Here is a 17397-nt window from a genome sequence, read left to right as displayed (position 1 = left end):
GGGGAGCCTGCTTCCCCCTCTCTCTCTGCCTCCCTCTCTGCCTACTTGTGATCTCTGTCTGTCAAATAAATAAAATCTTTAAAAAAAAACAAAGAAACGGGGATAGATTTCTTTTTTCATCTTCTTTTACTTCCTCAACCTTGTTGTTTTGTCATATTTGTAAACACATTGGGGGAAAAAAGATTTCTTCCTTCGGGATGTGACATTTGATATGTCATCTCTCCAAGTGTCACTTTCCTTAGTGTAAAAAGGAAATGATATTAGGACCACGTCACCGAGAGGAGAGCAGGCGCTCCTCGGTTGTGCTGTTAGTACGAACCCTGCCTAACCCAGCTATTTCTGGAAGGGGGTGCCTACTCACTTAACCTCTTCTCTGTCAAGCGAGGTCTTGTCTCTCTGGGTCCCAACTTCACCTCCGCGAAACGGGTTTGAGGGTGTCACTTTGCAGTGCCATCTCCATCTTCCTCAGCCTGTGGCGGACCAAGGCAGAGGATGGTGATAAAGGGTGACCTTTCTTCGGGGAGTTGGCCGGTTCTACACCCGGAACTGTAGTCCTTCAACTCACCCTGCAAAAGAAGTCGCGGAGCCTTCCCCACCTTGGACTACAGCTCCCAAAATGCCCCGAGGGCCTCTCGGGCCAAGTCTCGCGTGATGTGACGAGACCTAGGAGGGCTTTATGGGAAGGCTGCCGGCTGGCCCGGCGGCCTGTGTTCCCTTGTTGGTATCTGGGGGCCTTCGGTGTCGCCACGGGCATAACGCTGCCCACACCATGGCTTGGGTCCATACTGAGCCACAGCGTCTCGTGAGACGTGGGTCCTCAGAGCCTCTTTAGTGCCAGAGCTCGGGCCGCAGGCAGCCCCGCGGCGGCGGAAGAACAGGTAATCAGACGGAGGGGGCCTGGACCTCCTTGGGGCTCTGTCCTTCGAGCATCCGAAGGGGCGCATCTCTGGATCCTTCACCAAGGCGCCGACCCGGGGCCTCTCAGTCCCCCTCCCTTCTTCCCTCCCCAGGCGCAGAGCTCTGCCCGACTTCCCCTTGCCTCTCCTGCCCCGCCTTCTGGGGTCTCCCAGTGGGACTTCTCTCTACCGGTCCCCCTGCATCCCCTGTACCCGGTCTAGCGTTGACATCCTCAGACTGGCCTAGGCCGGGACCTCCTCGCCCTCACCCCCATGCCTCCGCGTTGCCCTGCACTCGGAGGACCTTCGGCTTGTGCCAGGGCCGGGCCTTAATCTCCTTTTCCTTAGTCTCGCGGGGTGGGAGGGGGGTTGGGTCAGACCTGGCCTTTCAAATCCTGGTGGCTTTGTTCCGTATTCCGTGGAGTCGCGTGAGCTCTGCGGGGGAGTGGGAACCGGGAAAGGGAAGGGGAAGTGGAAAGGATGTATGTGGGTCGGAATGCTTCCTGGACCCGGAGGATGGCTGAACTTTGGTTTCTTCTATGCTCCTTAATGAAGAACTAACTAGTTTGTCCCCTGAACTTAATCAGGTGGAGGGACAGTGTTGCAAGCTGAAAAGCAAATAACTTGGCTTTTTCAGGGCTTTGTTTTAATATCCCTGAAAATGGGGGTGAAGCCACCGGCCTTGCAGATTGGCTACTTATCTGTGACCTTGGACAAATCACATAATCATATCTCCTGATTTTTAGTTTCCTTCTTTTAAAATTTTAGGGGATAAATAATACGTGCCTTGCAGAGTTGTTGCAAGGGTTAAAACACAAGATAAGTGTTGTCTAAAACCCTTAGTAGTATTAGTGTTAGCAACAAAGAATGGATTTACCCATTATGGTAAATAGCATCTTACAGTTGGTTAAGTAAGTCTTAACTTACTTAAAAATGATGTGTGTAATCACTCTTGCAAGGTTGTGGGGAATACATGAAGGTAGGGAAGGTGTTTGGCAGACTCTGAAGGGCTATACCAATGCTAGTTGTTTGTCACTCTTAGAACCTCTGAAATGGACGGACTCTTCCTGAGCAGCTTTACTAATGTGCAGCAGCTGGACAATGTTCCTCGTTAATACCTGTCTGTCATCATAATCAATCATCACATCATTTCACTCTGGTAAGGTGACCTTTCTACCACGTATAGTGTCTTTGTCATATCACAGGTGTTAAGATCAGCCACAGGTGAGACCTTTGATTTTCTCCTTAAAAAAATTTTTTTTTAATCTCCTTTGGCATGTTTGTCACCCATTGGCTCTTTTATGTGTGATTCAACTGTGTAAACAGCCATAAAACTCTGTGTGCCTGTCAGAAGAACAGCACTGGATCTATTCTTTGGTGTTCACTGTAAGAAAATGCCCTTTGTTATTTTTATTAGGTGGCAGGGACTCAGCTCCGAATTCTATATAGAAAAAGCATCTGGATCCCAGTCTTTCAATGGCTTCGAGACAACCAGAAGTGCCTGGTAAACTTAATTCTTTTTGATAAAGTCTTACTTTGCCCTTAATGTTTTAAGCTAAATAGAAACCACTTTTTTTCCTCAACCGTGTATAGTGGTTACTTTCTGCCACCAGGCAAGTATTTAAATCTAATAGATTGGCATCATTTAAATATTATTTTATTAACCACCCAGACAGGGTATGAACCCAAACCCGAAACTGAGAGAGAACAGTCATTTCATACTTAAAGGTATGCCAGATTTGTTATTTTCCTACAGATATCAAATAATCCAGAATAAGTTGTGTAGTTCTTGTAATAGGTACGTATTCATCCCTTTTTGGAGGGGATTGGGGGGTGGGCAGAACAGAGGTATGGGCAAAAAGTCTCCAGCCTGATTGAAAAACAGATTAAACTTGGCAAATTAGGAAAGTGCTCACGGTAACGTTTAATGAATCCCGGGTCTGTGTAGGGCAATACTTTCTGCATTACTGAAGTCATTGATCCCTCCCAGGACTGTTTTAGTGGGAAGGGCCAGTGATTTTTAATGAAATCTGCATCACTCAAATTTTGATTCTCAGTAAAGTTAGTGCCTCTCTCTCAAGGTTGCTCTGAAGATAAGCATTACATACGTGGAAATGTGAGTTAAAAGTTAATGATGAATATATATTTACTGCTCAGACCATTTTTTTGGTCTCTGTCTGTAGGAGTATATTACCTACTGAATTTTAGCTGGCTTTATTATTTTTAGGAGGGCTGTCAGATGGCTGCTGGGAGGAGCCTTTAGGATGTTTCGAAATTGCTCCCAAATTAAGTGGATTAATAGTGGAGTTTTCCCCATGTCTCCTGATGTGTATCCATCTCTGGTCTTTGACATCATCCATTTGTGTTTTAGTTTGTCTTTCACTGTTGCTGTGGTTACCATAAACTCCCTGTCACCCCCTGGGCCATAGAGTTGCGCTCAGAAGGTTAAAGCGTTGTAGTGTGGGGAGCGTGGAGTATTGCATGTAGAATGTGAGCACTGGCTTAGATGTGTTATGCCGGGTGTCGCTTAAAACCTATGCTCAGTTTCCTGAGCTGGAAAATGGGAAGAATAACTGCTTACTGAGGATAAGGTAAGATGAGGGCTGTGGCTGGCCACCAAGGAGGGGTATTTGGTAATCATTATTTGCTGTTCTTTGTTTTAATTGAGAGAATACAAATGTCATAAAATTCCCATTTAAAGTGAACAATTTCGTGATGTTTAGTATAGTCCCATGGTTGTACAACCATCACCACCATCTAATTCCAGAACATTGTATCACTCCAAAAAGAAAAGCCTGTGCCCATTAACAGTGACTCCTTATCTGTCCGGTCCCAGTCCTTGGCAACCACCAATTCTTTATTTCTATGGATTTGCTAGTAATTATTATTAATAGTAATAAAAATAATAGCTGCTTGTTCCCCTTGCTGTTTAAATGAAGTGTCTTTGCGGGTTTGGGACTTACTGCCATTGAAGTTGATGCCTTCGAGAGTTATGGTATAATTTTAAGCAAGAAAACATGCTGAAGGCAGGATCTGGACTGATGTTCTGCTATAAAAGGATTAGCGGGCAAGCAAAATGAACTTTGCTCCCTGGTCTGGCAGAACTGAGAGTGCCCTTGAAGTGGGGTGCCTGCGTCACCATGGGACATTCCGCCAGTCCTTTCCAGTGAACTGGAATGGCAGGAGCGCCTGCCAGTGTTCTGTGAGAGTGGTTGCCAACAATTTCAGTGATGGAAATCGGCTCTGGTGTTTAAATCATACAGAATACTTGAAACTAGAGGTGACACTGGACAGCAAATTGTTTTAAATATTTCTTGTAATAGCACTTTTGTTTTTGGGTTTTTGTTTTGTGTTTTGTTTTGTTTTGGTAGAGTTAGATAGGGAAGGCGGAAGATTTGCAGTTGAGCCCCAGCTGGCTACTTTCGGTATGAGCTTTGGCAAATCACTTCATACCGCTGGGGCTAAGTTTCCTTATCTATAAAATGGGATCAACAACTTCATATCTTTAGTCCTGCATGAATTGAGAACCTTGGCATTGTGTGGGGTGGCTTCTGTGGCATAAAGAACACAAGCTTTGAAGTCAGATAGGTTTAGATTTTGATTCCAAACTGTACTTTGAAGTTGTATGAGTTTGCTCAAGTAAATTTAAATTAAACTTTGCTATTCTACTCCGTAAAAATGGATTAGGGCTTCTGAATGGGTAAAGTGGAGAATTCAAGGTGTCATTCATAAAGAAAGGACTTAGTATTGTTACTTTTCCTTGAGTGGATTAGCTATTCCAGAATGAGCTATGGCTCTGTCCAAGAATAAGAGTATTTCAGAGCTTTCCTGCCTAGAGATGAATTTAAAGATATTAGCATGTTCAACTGCTGAACCCGTCCTGACAGGTATCTCTGTTCTTAGCTCTTGAGCCGAGTGGGCCTCTAGGCAAGATGTCCCTGCCCATCGGGATGTACCGCCGGGCATTCAGCTATGATGATGCCCTCGAGGACCCTACACCCATGACTCCTCCTCCATCGGACATGGGCAGCATCCCCTGGAAGCCCGTGATTCCAGAGCGCAAGTATCAGCACCTTGCCAAGGTATCTGACACCACTGACTGCTTCTGGCAAGCCCGACCTCTTTGTTTTCCTTCCTTTGCTCCAGAGGCCTTCAGTGGCTCTGGCCGTCATAGAATTGGGCGGTCACCAATTCTTGTATGTTTTCAGTGCCTCAGCTGGAGTTGGTGGACCTTTTTTTTCCTTGTGAATTCAAATGAGAATGGTCATGTCTGCTATCTGAGACTCTTCTGTGTCATCCCTCTGCTGGGTGATCCACCCACGCGAATTATTTAAGATTTCTTGCACTTACTGAGTATCTTACACCTCTAAGTCTGGTGTCACACTGCTCGTTGCCTGGCATGTTTATAGTCCCCATTCTGTTCTTTCACCCCTCTTCCCACTCCAGCTGCCTGATAAGTGGTATCTTTTAAGTCTCAGCTCAGACGTCTTTTCTGTGAGGGTTTTCCTCCATCCTCTCGGTAAGACTAGTATCTCTCCCTTTGAGCTCTTCCCTATACCACAGACCCTTGCTGTAATCCCTACATTATTTTATCACCTCCCATTAGCTTTTTGAGGTCAGGGCCATGGCCCATTTTGTACTCCCATTGGCAATACCTAACAGACGACCTGGCATAAAGTGGGTTTCCAAAAAAAATCTTCATTGGGTGACTGGGGGGAAATTGGCTCTTTTCTGAACACATGCTGTGCTTTTCCTCATGCTGTTCCTCTTACCTCAGATGCCTCTTCCCACCGCCATCTTCTGTAAAAGCTTCTTCTTTCGGGTAACTGGGTGGCTCAGTTGGCTAAGAGTCTGCCTTTGAGTCAGGTCATGATCCCAGGGTCCTGGGATCAGGCCCCTGGGTGTCTGCTTCTCCCTCTGCATTCCACTTTCCTGCTTATGCTTTCTCTCTCTCTCTCTCTCTCTCTCTCTCTCAAATAAATAAATAAATAAATAAAATCTTAAAAAAAAAAAAAAAAGCTGCATCTTTCCTAAGGCCCACCCCCCTACACACATACCCCGAATTGCATCTTGATCTGCTCTCCAGCGCTTTTGTGCAGTTTGGCTTTATAGGTTCTCACATGCTCGTGGCAGACTTGCTTCCTGACTGCAGGGGCTGTGTGTCTCCCTCACCTTTGACTCTCCAGCCACCAAGCATGCCTGAATAAACTAGGCCTGCCAAGTTCGGCGAGGCCATTTAACCTGCAGCTAGTTTCACTGAACTTTGAGCCCTGTGACAGCTCAGGGCATGGTAGGAAGTACACAGTAACCAGTTGCTCAAGCAGACCTGGGTGTGAGTCCCCTAAGGGACTGTGTACTAGCAATGACCTTGGGGACACAGCTTCGCCCCTGAGTCACAGTGTTTTTCATCTGAGAGCTGAGAATACTTTATGGCATGGACGTGTTGTGGGGATTACATAGAAGAGGATTAGAAAGCTTGACATACTGGTAGTGTGACTCCTGGCTCCTTGCTAAACTTTTCACTTGGTAGAGCCGTATTTAATCCTTCCTTTCCAATGAGGCCCCCTTCCCTTGCGCATGAAGCTCTCAAAATAGGGAGCTTCTTTCTACGAAAGCGTCCCCTACAGCTCTGGGGGAAGTTTTCCGGATCAGTTATCTACCTAAATCTGACCCAGTCATTTGTTGAAGAGAAACCATTTAGTGTTGAAAGTCCAGGTAGTGCTAAGGAGAAGGGGCCTGGCAGCCTGGCTGCGAGACCAGAGCAGCAGACTCAAGGGACAAGGGCAGAAAACAAGCATGGCTTCTTCCTTTATTTCCCTAAAGATTTTATTTATTTATTTTAGAGAGAGAGGCACGAGTGGGGAGAGGGGCAGAGGGAGAGTGTGTTTCAAGCAGACTCAGTGCTGATGGAGCTGGACTTGGGGCTTGATCTCGTGATCCCGAGACCATGACCTGAGCCGAAACCAAGAGTCAGATGCTTAAGCGACTCAGCCACCCAGGCGCCCCAAGCATGGCTTCTTAGAGTGCTTTGGCGGAGCACACCCATTTCATGGTAAAGGCTGCTGCTTATTCCACTGGGCAAGGGATGGGCTTCCATTCCAGTTTTCTCTTGTGCCCTAGCTGGAACCGTTGACAGTTTGGAACAGCTGCTCTCTCAAAGGAAAGCTTGGCTTGACTCATTACATGCATTCTTTCATTTGTCCTGATGCTCCATTCCCAAATTCAACCATGCTGCAAGTAAGGAAGCAGAGATCCCTTTTATTCAAGTAGGGTTACAGCTAAAAGATGTAAATCCTATTTTGTAACAGGGTTGCAGCATTTCAGTACTTTCTTCTGCTGTCCTCCTTTTGGACCATCTTTCTCCTCAATTCCTTTGGAGAAGCAGAGAACGGAATAAACACAGTTTTTTTTCCCTGCTACTCCTGAGCCTGGTGTCCAGTGTTTAGATGACAGAAGGTGCTATGTCTCAGCTCTCTCATGTGAAAGATTGGGAGCTACTTAGATGATGATGATGATGATGATTATCATTATTTTGGTTTGTTTTAAAAGACCATTACTTGAACCTTTTGATCTTGGGGACCAGCAGCATTAGTATCACCTGCGAATTTGTTAGAAACATGAATTCTTGAGCTGCATCCTCCCCCCGCACCGAATCAGCTCTGGGCTGCGGCCAGCAGTCTGTTTAACAAGTCCTCCTGTGGGATTTTGATGCTTAGCAAACTTCGAGAACCACTTAGTAAATGCAGTGATGAAGCAAAAGCCAGACCTGGTACATGGTCAGGGTTTAGTAATAAGAGTTTCTTCTGCATTCTTAGGGACACAGTAGTATAGGATATTGGACAGACAGGGGCTGGGAAGGTAGTAGACCTCAGAGTTTCAAATTCTGGCTTTCCCACATTTATAGATTCACACTGTACGTATAATGTCTTTGTGTATTGTCACTTAAGATAATACCTATGTAATTAGGTGGAGACAGCCAGCCCCCCTTCAGATAATTTCCTTATGTATCAGATGAAAGGTAGTTCAGTACTTTTTTTTTTTTTAAAGATTTTATTTACTTATTTGACAGAGAGAGAGAGATTACAAAGCAGGCAGAGGGGAGGGGAAGCAGGCTCCCCGCTGAGCAGAGAGCCCCATGTGGGACTTGATCCCAGGACCCTGGGATCATGACCTGAGCTGAAGGCAGAGGCTTTAACCCACTGAGCCACCCAGGCACCCTAGTTCAGTACCTCTTCCCCAAAGGAGTAAATCTGGTTGTGTGACTCCCCTGCCCAGCTTAAGCGCCTCCTTACCTCTCTTGAACAGGCAGAGGAAGGGGAGGCCAGTGTCTCCTCCCCTGCCGTGACCCTGTCATCGGCCACTGACGGCGCGGACAAGGCCCCTGTGGTGAAGGCTAAAGCAACTCATGTCATCATGAACTCTCTGATAACAAGTAAGCACTTTGCATCCTCAGAATAGAGGGCTGTGGGGGTGGGAGGAGTTGGGGCTTCCTGCAAGCTGGCTCTGGGGAATGGCACAGTGTCTGCGCCTTTGCATGGCATGGCCTGACAGCCTGGCGCTTGTTGGCGTGGGCACTGATGCACTGATGCTGGAGATGCATTTAGGTGGAAGATTGGCTCAATATGAAACATCTCGGTTAATTTAGGTTCCCTCCCGTTGCTCTGTCGGTGACGGTCTTATTTTCCCGTATGTGTCAGTGTGGCATTGGACAGGTGACTTAACTCTTGAGGCTGTTTCCCTCTCCATGAAATAAGGAATCTGGTGCTTGGTGGCTGGGAGCCACTGCCATGACTCCCAGTCCGTCCTGGAGAAGGAGACACACCGTAGCATCTCCCACTTGCCCTGCCTGCACTACTACTTCTTCTTCTTCTTTTTTTTTTTTTTTTTGGTTTAATTGAAAGGCTCCAAGTTGTTTCTCTTTCTGAACCTGAGGCAAGTTTGGTGCCTCAAGCGTCTTTAGCCTTAAGAACGTGTGGTTTGCGGTTCTAATGAGACCAGGAATAAGAGAGCTTGCTTTTCTTTTTCTTCCCCTTTTTTTTTTCTTCCTCTCTTTTAAAACCTTGTAACAAATTAAGGGAACTTGTCAGTTCTGGAGGGCACTTCTGGAGGCTGTGGGAAGTTACCATCTATCAGATGCACAGCCCTGCCTGTCCGCACTAGCTCGCACGGCACGTGGTGGTGCTTTAGTTGGCTCAGTTACCAGGTCGGAAGCTCTTGTTCATCCGCTCCAGGAGGGCATCTGCTTGTCTCGGGCAGTTCTGGAGAATTCACTGAAGAACTGAGAGTCCAGAATCTTACTCACTCTTGTTTTTTCCAGTGTAAAGGACCGTTGGACTCGGCAGATAACTCCCTGTGTGTTGCCGGCTTGAGGACATACCGTGGCAGGGCTTGAGAGCTCAGCCTGTGCTCTCTTAGCACAGGGTCACTCGGTCATTGAAAACACTGTCCCTCACTGTATGGAATGTGCTGGCAGCCCAGTGTGCTGTGTCACTCAGACACTTGCCTGGTCTCGTCGTGTCCACTTTTAAACGTATAAAAATACGTATAAAAATATGGTCACAGGTAGAGTAGACATACCATCCTATTTTTCTTAACTAGTATTTCCATGAACTTTGTTGCTCTGATCTTAAATTAAAAACAAAACAATAACTTGAATTTAAAATCCTGGTACTCATTAAATCCTTTCCTGCTTTTTACATCTTTAGGTGGCTACCTGGTAAGACTGGAAAACATCTTTATGTATTTTTTCCCTTTGCTTCGATTTCTAATGATCATAAAAGAGTTCCTTAGGAGGGGAATGACTAAGTCATAAAAGACATCTAGCATCTAGGCTTTGGGTCCACAGCCGCCACATTCCTGTGTGAAGGGGTGGATTACGTAGTGTGGGTGCCGTGGAAGCAAAATTGCGGCTGTCCGCCATTCCACAGGCTCGCTGACTTACTGGCGCGCTGTCAGGCCAGACTGAGCTAACACTGAGTTCGGCCCGTCTGTTAGGCCAGGTGCTGGGATGGCACAGCACATACGTGAGAAACGTTGGCCAGTTCAAGGCATATTCTCTGTGGTTGGGATCTCCTTGGCATGGTGGTGCCACGTAGCCGAAATGTGGCCCGTTTCTCTTTGGTGGAAGTCTGTGTGTGGGTGATGAGTTGAAGCTGAGGAAGCTTTGCGCTTGGAGAACTTGGACTTTCCGGAATGTCAGCTGCCTTCTCCATGCTGAGTTTCTCAGTACAAAGAAAATATCAGTGCACGCATAAAGGAGGGTGAGGAGTATTTCCCTGGAGGTTACCTGACACTCCCTTTCGGAGTAACCTGTTCTTAGCATGGTGTAAGGGAGGGCTTCCTTCTTGTTAGAGAACGTTTGTACGAGGTCCAGCATTACTGCTGTGATGCTTGTCTGGGGGACCCGTCTTCCTCAAGTGGTCAGTGTGGTTGGTCTCTTGCTTCTGGGGAGAAGAGAGGCTATCTGTGTTGAACTGCCCCGGTTTGTGGTGGGAGGGGGATGGGTATGACCTTCATGTCCTCTGTTCCCAGAACAGACCCAGGAGAGCATTCAGCGTTTTGAGCAGCAGGCAGGGCTGAGCGATGCTGGCTACACACCCCACAAGGGCCTTACCACCGAGGAGACCAAGTACCTTCGAGTGGCAGAAGCGCTCCACGTAAGCTTGTTTCTTAGGAACTTTAAAAAAGCCCTCCCTGGGCGCCTGGGTGGCTCAGTGGGTTAAGCCGCTGCCTTCGGCTCAGGTCATGATCTCAGGGTCCTGGGATCGAGTCCCGCGTCGGGCTCTCTGCTTGGCGGGGAGCCTGCTTGCCTTCCTCTCTCTCTGCCTGCCTCTCTGCCTACTTGTGATCTCTGTCTGTCAAATAAATAAATAAAATCTTTAAAAAAAAAAAAAAAAGCCCTCCCTGTTCGTAGCTTGAGGTGCGGCTGAAGCTTAGACGTTACTGGCTCGCTTAGCTGGGGGATGTGGAGAGCAGTAGAAAGAGTTAGGCGAGCAGTTCAGATCTGGTTTAGTCCCACCGTGGGGGTGCTTTCTGGTTGAAAGCTCCAGGGCTCTTAGTCTGTGGTTTCCACTTACCTGTCTATAAAGTGAGGGGATCTGCCTTGTTTCCTTATGGTTAGGAGGGGCAGCTGAGACTTGGAGCTTACACGTATGCTGCGTGTGAGCACGTTAGGGCCCACAAAGCGGGTACTTGGTGTACCAGAGTGACCAACTTTGAGGGAGAAAGGAGAACCAGGTAATGTTAACAGAGGTAACACTTGAGCGGGAAAGGAAGATCATGCTCTGTGTTTCCTTTTTACAAAATTAAAATCAGATGTAGGATGGAAATGTTTCTGCCTTTTCATTTCTAAAATTGTAAACGAGTGAAGGATGATTTTTGGTAAGGTTAATAACAACCAAACAGTCGATGGATGATATAGTTTCAAGGCATTTTCTGTTGCGGAATGCCAGTTGGTACTTCATAGTGACCTGTGAGGCACTTGCATTCACTCAATCTTTGTATTGATCCTGGAGGGAGATACTATTGTTTATATCTTATAAATGCAGAGACCAATCCAAGGTCCTATATTTAACCAGTCATAGTACTAGAACTCAGGTCTCCTGTTTCCCTATTTCCTGGTGTTTTTCTCCCCATATTCCAAAGTCGTCTGAGAGTCTGGCTCCTGAAGGGGCTCCCAATACACAATACATAGCAGGCTCTGCAATAATACGGATCTGGTGGCCCATGGCCAAGGATAGAAGACATTGTGGACTGTTTGCATTTCACAGTGAGCATCTCAGATGATTCTTTGCATTCTAAGTTTAAAAACCACTGCCGCAGGGGATCAAGGTTGGGTTGGTGACCAGCTCAATCTCTCAGACAAGACAGAAACTTCTGGAGAGGGGCACTCTCAGTCTTTGAGAACTTCGCAGGAGAGGTGTGAGTCAGAATTCCTCAGTTGGGTAGTTTACTCTGTATAATGGTAGAGTTGACTTTGGCTCATTTTCTGCATCTTGGCCACATGAGTAGAACATGAGGGTGGCTGAAATGCCAGCTCACGTAAATTGTTATGGTGCATGTTTGAGAACATTTAGACATGTTCATTTGTTTGAAATATAGCTTGGGCTTACTAGACATGGAGCACAGAGACAGTGGTGGGGGGGCTTGATCTAGAAGAACTGAGAGGTTGACTTGTCTCTCTCTTTCTAGACAGCCAGTCTGTATGTCAGAGGCATGTTTACAATGCCCAGGGAACCCAGAGTCACTGGCTGTGGGAGGGAAGAGGGAGAGAAGGGGATAGGAGCCACAGAGAAAGCATTTAGCTGGAGAGGAATAGCATGCCTGAGTCTTCTTGGCTTTAAGACACTGGGAAGGTCAGCGCTTGTACCTGGTAGAAGCAGCCTAAGAGCTCAAGGCCCTACTTAAAAGGCCTGCAAAGTCTCCAGCTTGAGTTCTGGTTCTTCCATTTACTGGGAAAGTATGGAAAAATTACTTCTCCAAAAGTAAAAGCTCTAGTGTGATATTTAGTACAGAGCTGTTTGAGATATGTTGTAGAATGAATAGATTTTCTTAAAGATGGAATTTTGTCTAGTATGGCAAAATCAAGGAATATCTGTTCTATAATCCAAAATTATTCTACGTACTAATGTGGTTCCTTTTGCCTGAAGTTGAAGTGTGAACCAAGTTATTTACACCCAAAGGAGCTATTTTATATTTGCTTTCATTTTAAAAGAGTTTCTCTTCTTACCCATCTGGACAGAAACTAAAGCTACAGAGTGGAGAGATAACGAGAGAGGAGAAGCAGCCCGCCTCAGCCCAGTCCACCCCAAGCAGCAGCCCCCACCCTTCCCCTAAGCAGAAGTCCAGGTGAGCCCTTTTCATGAGCCTCCCGAGCTGCAGTGTGCTTCTAGAAAAGCCAGTGCTGCATACAAAAGTGGACTTTAAGCCTAGTGGTTTCGGGGGGGAAGAGGGGGTTGGAGTTCTCAGTCTCTCAGCATGAAACGCTTCTAGAGGCATAGGAAGAGGATGTAATGATATGCCTTATTCTTTGTCTTCCAGAGGCTGGTTCAATTCTGGTCCTTCCACAGCCTTACCTGGCCCAAATCCTGGCACCATGGATTCTGCAGGTGGGGACAAGGACAAAAACTTGACAGATAAATGGAGCCTCTTTGGACCAAGATCCCTCCAGAAGTCTGATTCAGGTAATGCAGCTCCTTCCGAAAACACCCACGTGGATGGCATTTTACCATGTCCATTGGGGGTTGCCTACTAATTTGAAATAATTTGCTTTTTGGTTTACTTCTGTAGGAGGTTTTGCCACCCAGGCTTACAGAGGAGCCCAGAAGCCTTCTCCAATGGAACTGATCCGTGTCCAGGCCACCCGAATGGCCGAAGATCCAGCAACCTTCAAGCCACCAAAGATGGACATCCCAGTGATGGAAGGGAAGAAACCACAGGCACGGACCCATAATCTCAAACCCCGTGACTTAAATGTGCTCACACCCACTGGCTTCTAGAGCTCTTTGTATTCCAGGGACTCTGGATAGAGGGTATCTTGTATCCAACTCCCCTTTTACCTTGGCTTTGACATAGGAAAGGTTTTTTTGTGTGTGTTTTTTTCTTTTAAAACCTCTTAAACCAACGCTAGAGCTGGAGATATACTTGGTTTTTGAGAAATGGTAGTGCAAAGCTTATCCTTGTGTGGAAGAAGCCATGTTATATGGTGTAAAGTTCAATAATCCTGGCAGTGATGTATGGGGGATCTCATTACTCATTTTTGTATCATTTACCTTAGACGAGAACTTTGATCATTGCTTACGAGGTAAATAACGTTTGTGTTGTTCCGGAACTGAGGTTTCTTGACTTCTTTACCACTGTGAACATGTGCGAGGCCTAGTCATGGAGTTGAGCTGTGCCCGAACTAGCTGGGACTTTGACCCTCTTGACTGTGCACTTCTCTGTGCTCCAGTCTTGTCAGCTGGGGGACCTGAGGTCTGTTTGGTGACCAGACTTGGCAGGGACCCCCCCTTCCTGGGCCAGAACTGGAGCATTCTTGTGTTTCGTAGCCTTCCGGGTCACTTTGCCTATAGCCACTTCTTACAGGAGCACTTCTGGCCAGTGCTGTTGGAGGGATGCTTCGTTTTTCTGTATCACAGAATGAACGCTGGTCTTGCATATCCTATTTTGCACTTTTAAAATGAAAATAATTTATCTCCAATTTGATTGAAAACTTCCTAAGGGAGAAAATTCAGTCTACTGGTTTGGTATAGATAAATAGATGTTAAAGTTTTTTCAAGTTGCACAAGGCGGCACCTACATTTAGATGGTAGTCTTGAGGTTCATGTGAAACTAGCGTCACCCTATTTTGATTTTCTTGTTCAGGTCAGGCATAAAACGTTTTTTTCTGGGAAGTGCAAGAATTTAAAATTTTTCTGTATGAAATCATTGCCCCCAATAAAGAGCTGCATACTTTTATAAATACATAAGTTACTGAGGGAAGGAACTAAGGAAGCCACTCTTTATTTCTCTTCACCATGTATGTGTTCAGTCATTGTCTTAAATGCGGTCTCAAATTCCCACTGTTGTTTTTTTTTTTGGATACTATCATGTCTACATAAGGAGCTGAGCTGACCTTTCCATAGAGAAGCCCTGGCGTCTAAAATGATCAGAATAATTAACTTATTTGTGTCTTCTGTTATGCTTGTATCTCTTATTTGTTTTGACAATAAACAAACTTCTTAAACTGCTTTCTCAAATGTGGATTTTTTTTTTAAATTTAAGAGTTGTTCTTACATTCTGCCTACTCACAGCCATAGAACCTAAGCACAGTAAACTTGGTATTTTGAAAAACCATTGCCTTTTTATTGTATCCTTTTAACATCAAATTATTTGTAATACACTCAGTCCTTTTGTTTCTACCCCCCACCCCCATTACATTAGATCTTAACAGACTGGCCACAAAGTCAAATTCATAGGCAATATAACAGCTCTAATACAGGATGTTTGTGTTTCATCAGGGAGAAATGAGTCCATCTTTCTCTTCTGAAACAGGTTGTCTGTACCTCAAATGACATACATTGATGTCCAGAATTTGTTCAGTAGAGGGCTTTTTTCACATATTGAATGGAAATGTTAAACATATAGTGCACATAGTATTACCTGTTTCAAAAAAAGTATAGATAAATAATTTATGAAAAAATATATACACCTTGTATATTTAAGCCGTATCTGAGAATGGGCTAGGATAGAATATCAAAGAAAGATATTTATTAAAGAGTTAGAAAGTCGTTATAACCTACAGATAAATAAGACAGGTTTGGTCCTGTAAGATTTTTAACTACTTCAGATACTTCTAGAACTTCCAGGTAGCTGGAGCTAGAGTTCAGGAGGTATTCTTGGTGTTCAGTGCTTCGAAGGACCTCAGGGGCTGCTCCAGTTCTTCAGAGGAGGATCTGTGTCAGGGTTCAAGTCGGCGGCATAGAAGAGCAGGAGCTTCAACAAGTGCACCTTGTCCTGGAGTTGGGGTGCCAGCGGCTCCCCCAGCATCTGGGTCAGGCGGCCGCGGAAGGCCTCGATCTGCCTCTCCACGTCCACAGCTGTGATGTCATCCCCTTGTTGGGGCTTGGGCTTAATCCTTTTGATGATTAAGTCTTTCCGATCAATCACTGAACTCCGCAAGTGCTCTGCAAGAGGGGAAGAAGTCAGTGGAATCTTCTGAACTTTTTATTCCTTTATGACTTATGATGAATTCCAATTTTAGTAGGTAGGTCTAGGCAAAGACTTAACTGGTGGTTACTGGAGTATAAGTCAAAGGCCGTTTGAGTATCTGTGGTCACTCAATTTCTAAAAGGTCTCTGTTCTTGGTTCTCTCTGGTCCTCAAGCTTTACACATTAAAATTGTACAAATTAAAACTCTTAGTTTTCTCCCTTTGTCGACTTAAGCAATGAACCTAGATTAAACAATGCAACTATACTTCAAGTTAATATAACCACTTGAAAAAGACCCACATGAGTTTTTAACATCTTCTGGGAGACTGTTTCTAAGTATAAAAAGAATTGCAAAGAAATATTGAATTAGCTTTTTAGTTTACTGTAGTGTTGGTCTATCATAAAACATACACAAAATGGTTTCTTTTAAACAGAATTACTACAATATGTGTATGCTGTATGAGAGACCAAGTAAATATATCCATGTTCAAAATAGGGGTTCTTGCTGTGGGAGAAGAGTGATTCAGTTACGGAATAGGAGGAGAGGAAGAATTCTGAGGGAGTGGAAATTGAGGTATTTTTATGAACACCTAGTTCTTTAAAAATTATGTAATTTATTAGCTTTGTTGTCAGAGGGCCTAGAAGCAGGGACCCCAGTAGTAATCAGCATACTTAGCACCCAGATCTTGATTCTTGATTTCTAAAATGCTTTTCCTCACTCTCTACCAAGAGAAACCAGAATTTTTGGGGAGGAAAGGGTGATTCTAGGACCACAGAAAGGAAATTATAAGGTGAACCTAAGAAAGTAGGAATGCTTAAAAACAAGGTGGGGGGAAAGCAAACACACACACACACACACACACACACACACACACAGGGGAACACGTCAAAAGGATAAAGAAGCCAGCACAATCATGGTTGGCTATGTTTGGGGCATGGTCATAAAAAATAACGACAAATATGAATTATACACATTAAATTCTAAAAAGTGCCGAGTCCATAATAAATAAAAAAGGAGGGGAGGAAGAAGGGAAAGTGGACTTCAGCCATTCTGCTCCAGTTGGCAAGGCCTTGGATTTAATGCTTCGGTAGGCACGGGAGGTCTTAACATCAGAGGCTGTTGGTAATACTGTGTGAGGTGATTTATGTAAAGGGTTTAGCACAATGCCTTATACAAGATGTTCTGGCTCATAGTATTACTGTTAGGTTCCTGGATCAGGTTACCAGGGGTAACTATTATTATTACCATTTAAAAATTAGGTTATTTATTTATTTATTTATTTATTTTAAATTTATAGCAGGGGGAGAGGGAGAGGGGCAGAGGGAGAGGGAGAGAGAGACTCTCATGCAGACTCCATGCTGAGTGCAGAGCCCAGCGAGGTGCCTGAGCTCACAGATCTGAGCTCAAGACCTGGGCAGAAATGGAGTCAGAAGTTCAACTGACTGAGCCACCCAGGCGCCCCCTGGGCTAACTATTATTATTTTATCATCATCATCACCATCACTATAGGAATCTCCAACACAATAGCCACACCCCACTTCTCTGTAGATCTGTATCTTCTTTATCTTCGCTTATCTTCTCTGTAGATCCTTCGGCAGAACCTTGGAGCCACATTTCAGACTCAGTCACCCAAGGCCTCAGAAACTGATCTTCAAAGTGCTTCTGTCCCATTCACTGCGTTCCCTGCTGCACACAACCCACACCCTCACCAACATGATCCACACCCCCACCCCCATCATCTCTGGTCTACCAAACTACTCAGTCTGAGGGCAGAGCAACCTTATGCAAAACCACTTTGATGGCTTCTCTTCA

At 45.3% G+C, this 17397-nt stretch overlaps 2 protein-coding genes across 4 annotated transcripts in view; one reads left to right on the top strand and one right to left on the bottom strand.

The window, feature by feature from the left end:
* The first annotated feature begins 690 nt into the window (after nt 1-690).
* KIAA1191 (KIAA1191 ortholog) lies at nt 691-13951 on the top strand. 2 transcript variants are annotated; one of them, XM_032851858.1, is made up of 9 exons: nt 691-878; nt 1939-2055; nt 2314-2400; nt 4800-4978; nt 8202-8328; nt 10428-10552; nt 12637-12743; nt 12936-13078; nt 13185-13951. In XM_032851858.1, exons 3-9 carry the CDS (start codon nt 2373-2375, stop codon nt 13391-13393), a joined length of 918 nt encoding a protein of 305 aa, XP_032707749.1. In that variant the 5' UTR covers nt 691-878; nt 1939-2055; nt 2314-2372; the 3' UTR covers nt 13394-13951. The 2 variants fall into 2 exon arrangements, with proteins under 2 accessions (XP_032707749.1, XP_032707750.1); XM_032851859.1 differs by lacking the exon at nt 2314-2400 and having other exon boundaries at nt 692-878.
* A 700-nt stretch (nt 13952-14651) lies between these two features.
* The window catches only part of SIMC1 (SUMO interacting motifs containing 1), a 75080-nt gene continuing 72334 nt past the window's right edge, over nt 14652-17397 (bottom strand). For both annotated transcript variants that reach the window (XM_032851856.1, XM_032851857.1), the window contains one exon: nt 14652-15559. In XM_032851856.1, coding sequence (XP_032707747.1) covers nt 15297-15559 — 263 coding nt within the window. In that variant the 3' untranslated portion in view covers nt 14652-15296. The remainder of the gene's footprint in view (nt 15560-17397) is intronic.

The sequence above is a fragment of the Lontra canadensis genome, unplaced genomic scaffold (assembly GCF_010015895.1).
Source record: "Lontra canadensis isolate GAN:19392208 unplaced genomic scaffold, GSC_riverotter_1.0 scaffold5, whole genome shotgun sequence".
Lineage (NCBI taxonomy): Eukaryota > Metazoa > Chordata > Mammalia > Carnivora > Mustelidae > Lontra > Lontra canadensis.
The sequence above is the reverse complement of the archived record's forward strand: the minus strand, read 5'-3'. Positions and strand labels throughout refer to the sequence as shown.

Excerpts from the sequence above, each read along its gene's own strand:
- KIAA1191 (XM_032851858.1), top strand. The coding sequence starts at position 2,373 with ATGGCTTCGAGACAACCAGAAGTGCCTG. Across the intron at positions 4,979-8,201 it reads AGTATCAGCACCTTGCCAAG|GCAGAGGAAGGGGAGGCCAG; the intron begins GTATCTGACACC and ends TCTCTTGAACAG. Across the intron at positions 8,329-10,427 it reads CATGAACTCTCTGATAACAA|AACAGACCCAGGAGAGCATT; the intron begins GTAAGCACTTTG and ends CTCTGTTCCCAG.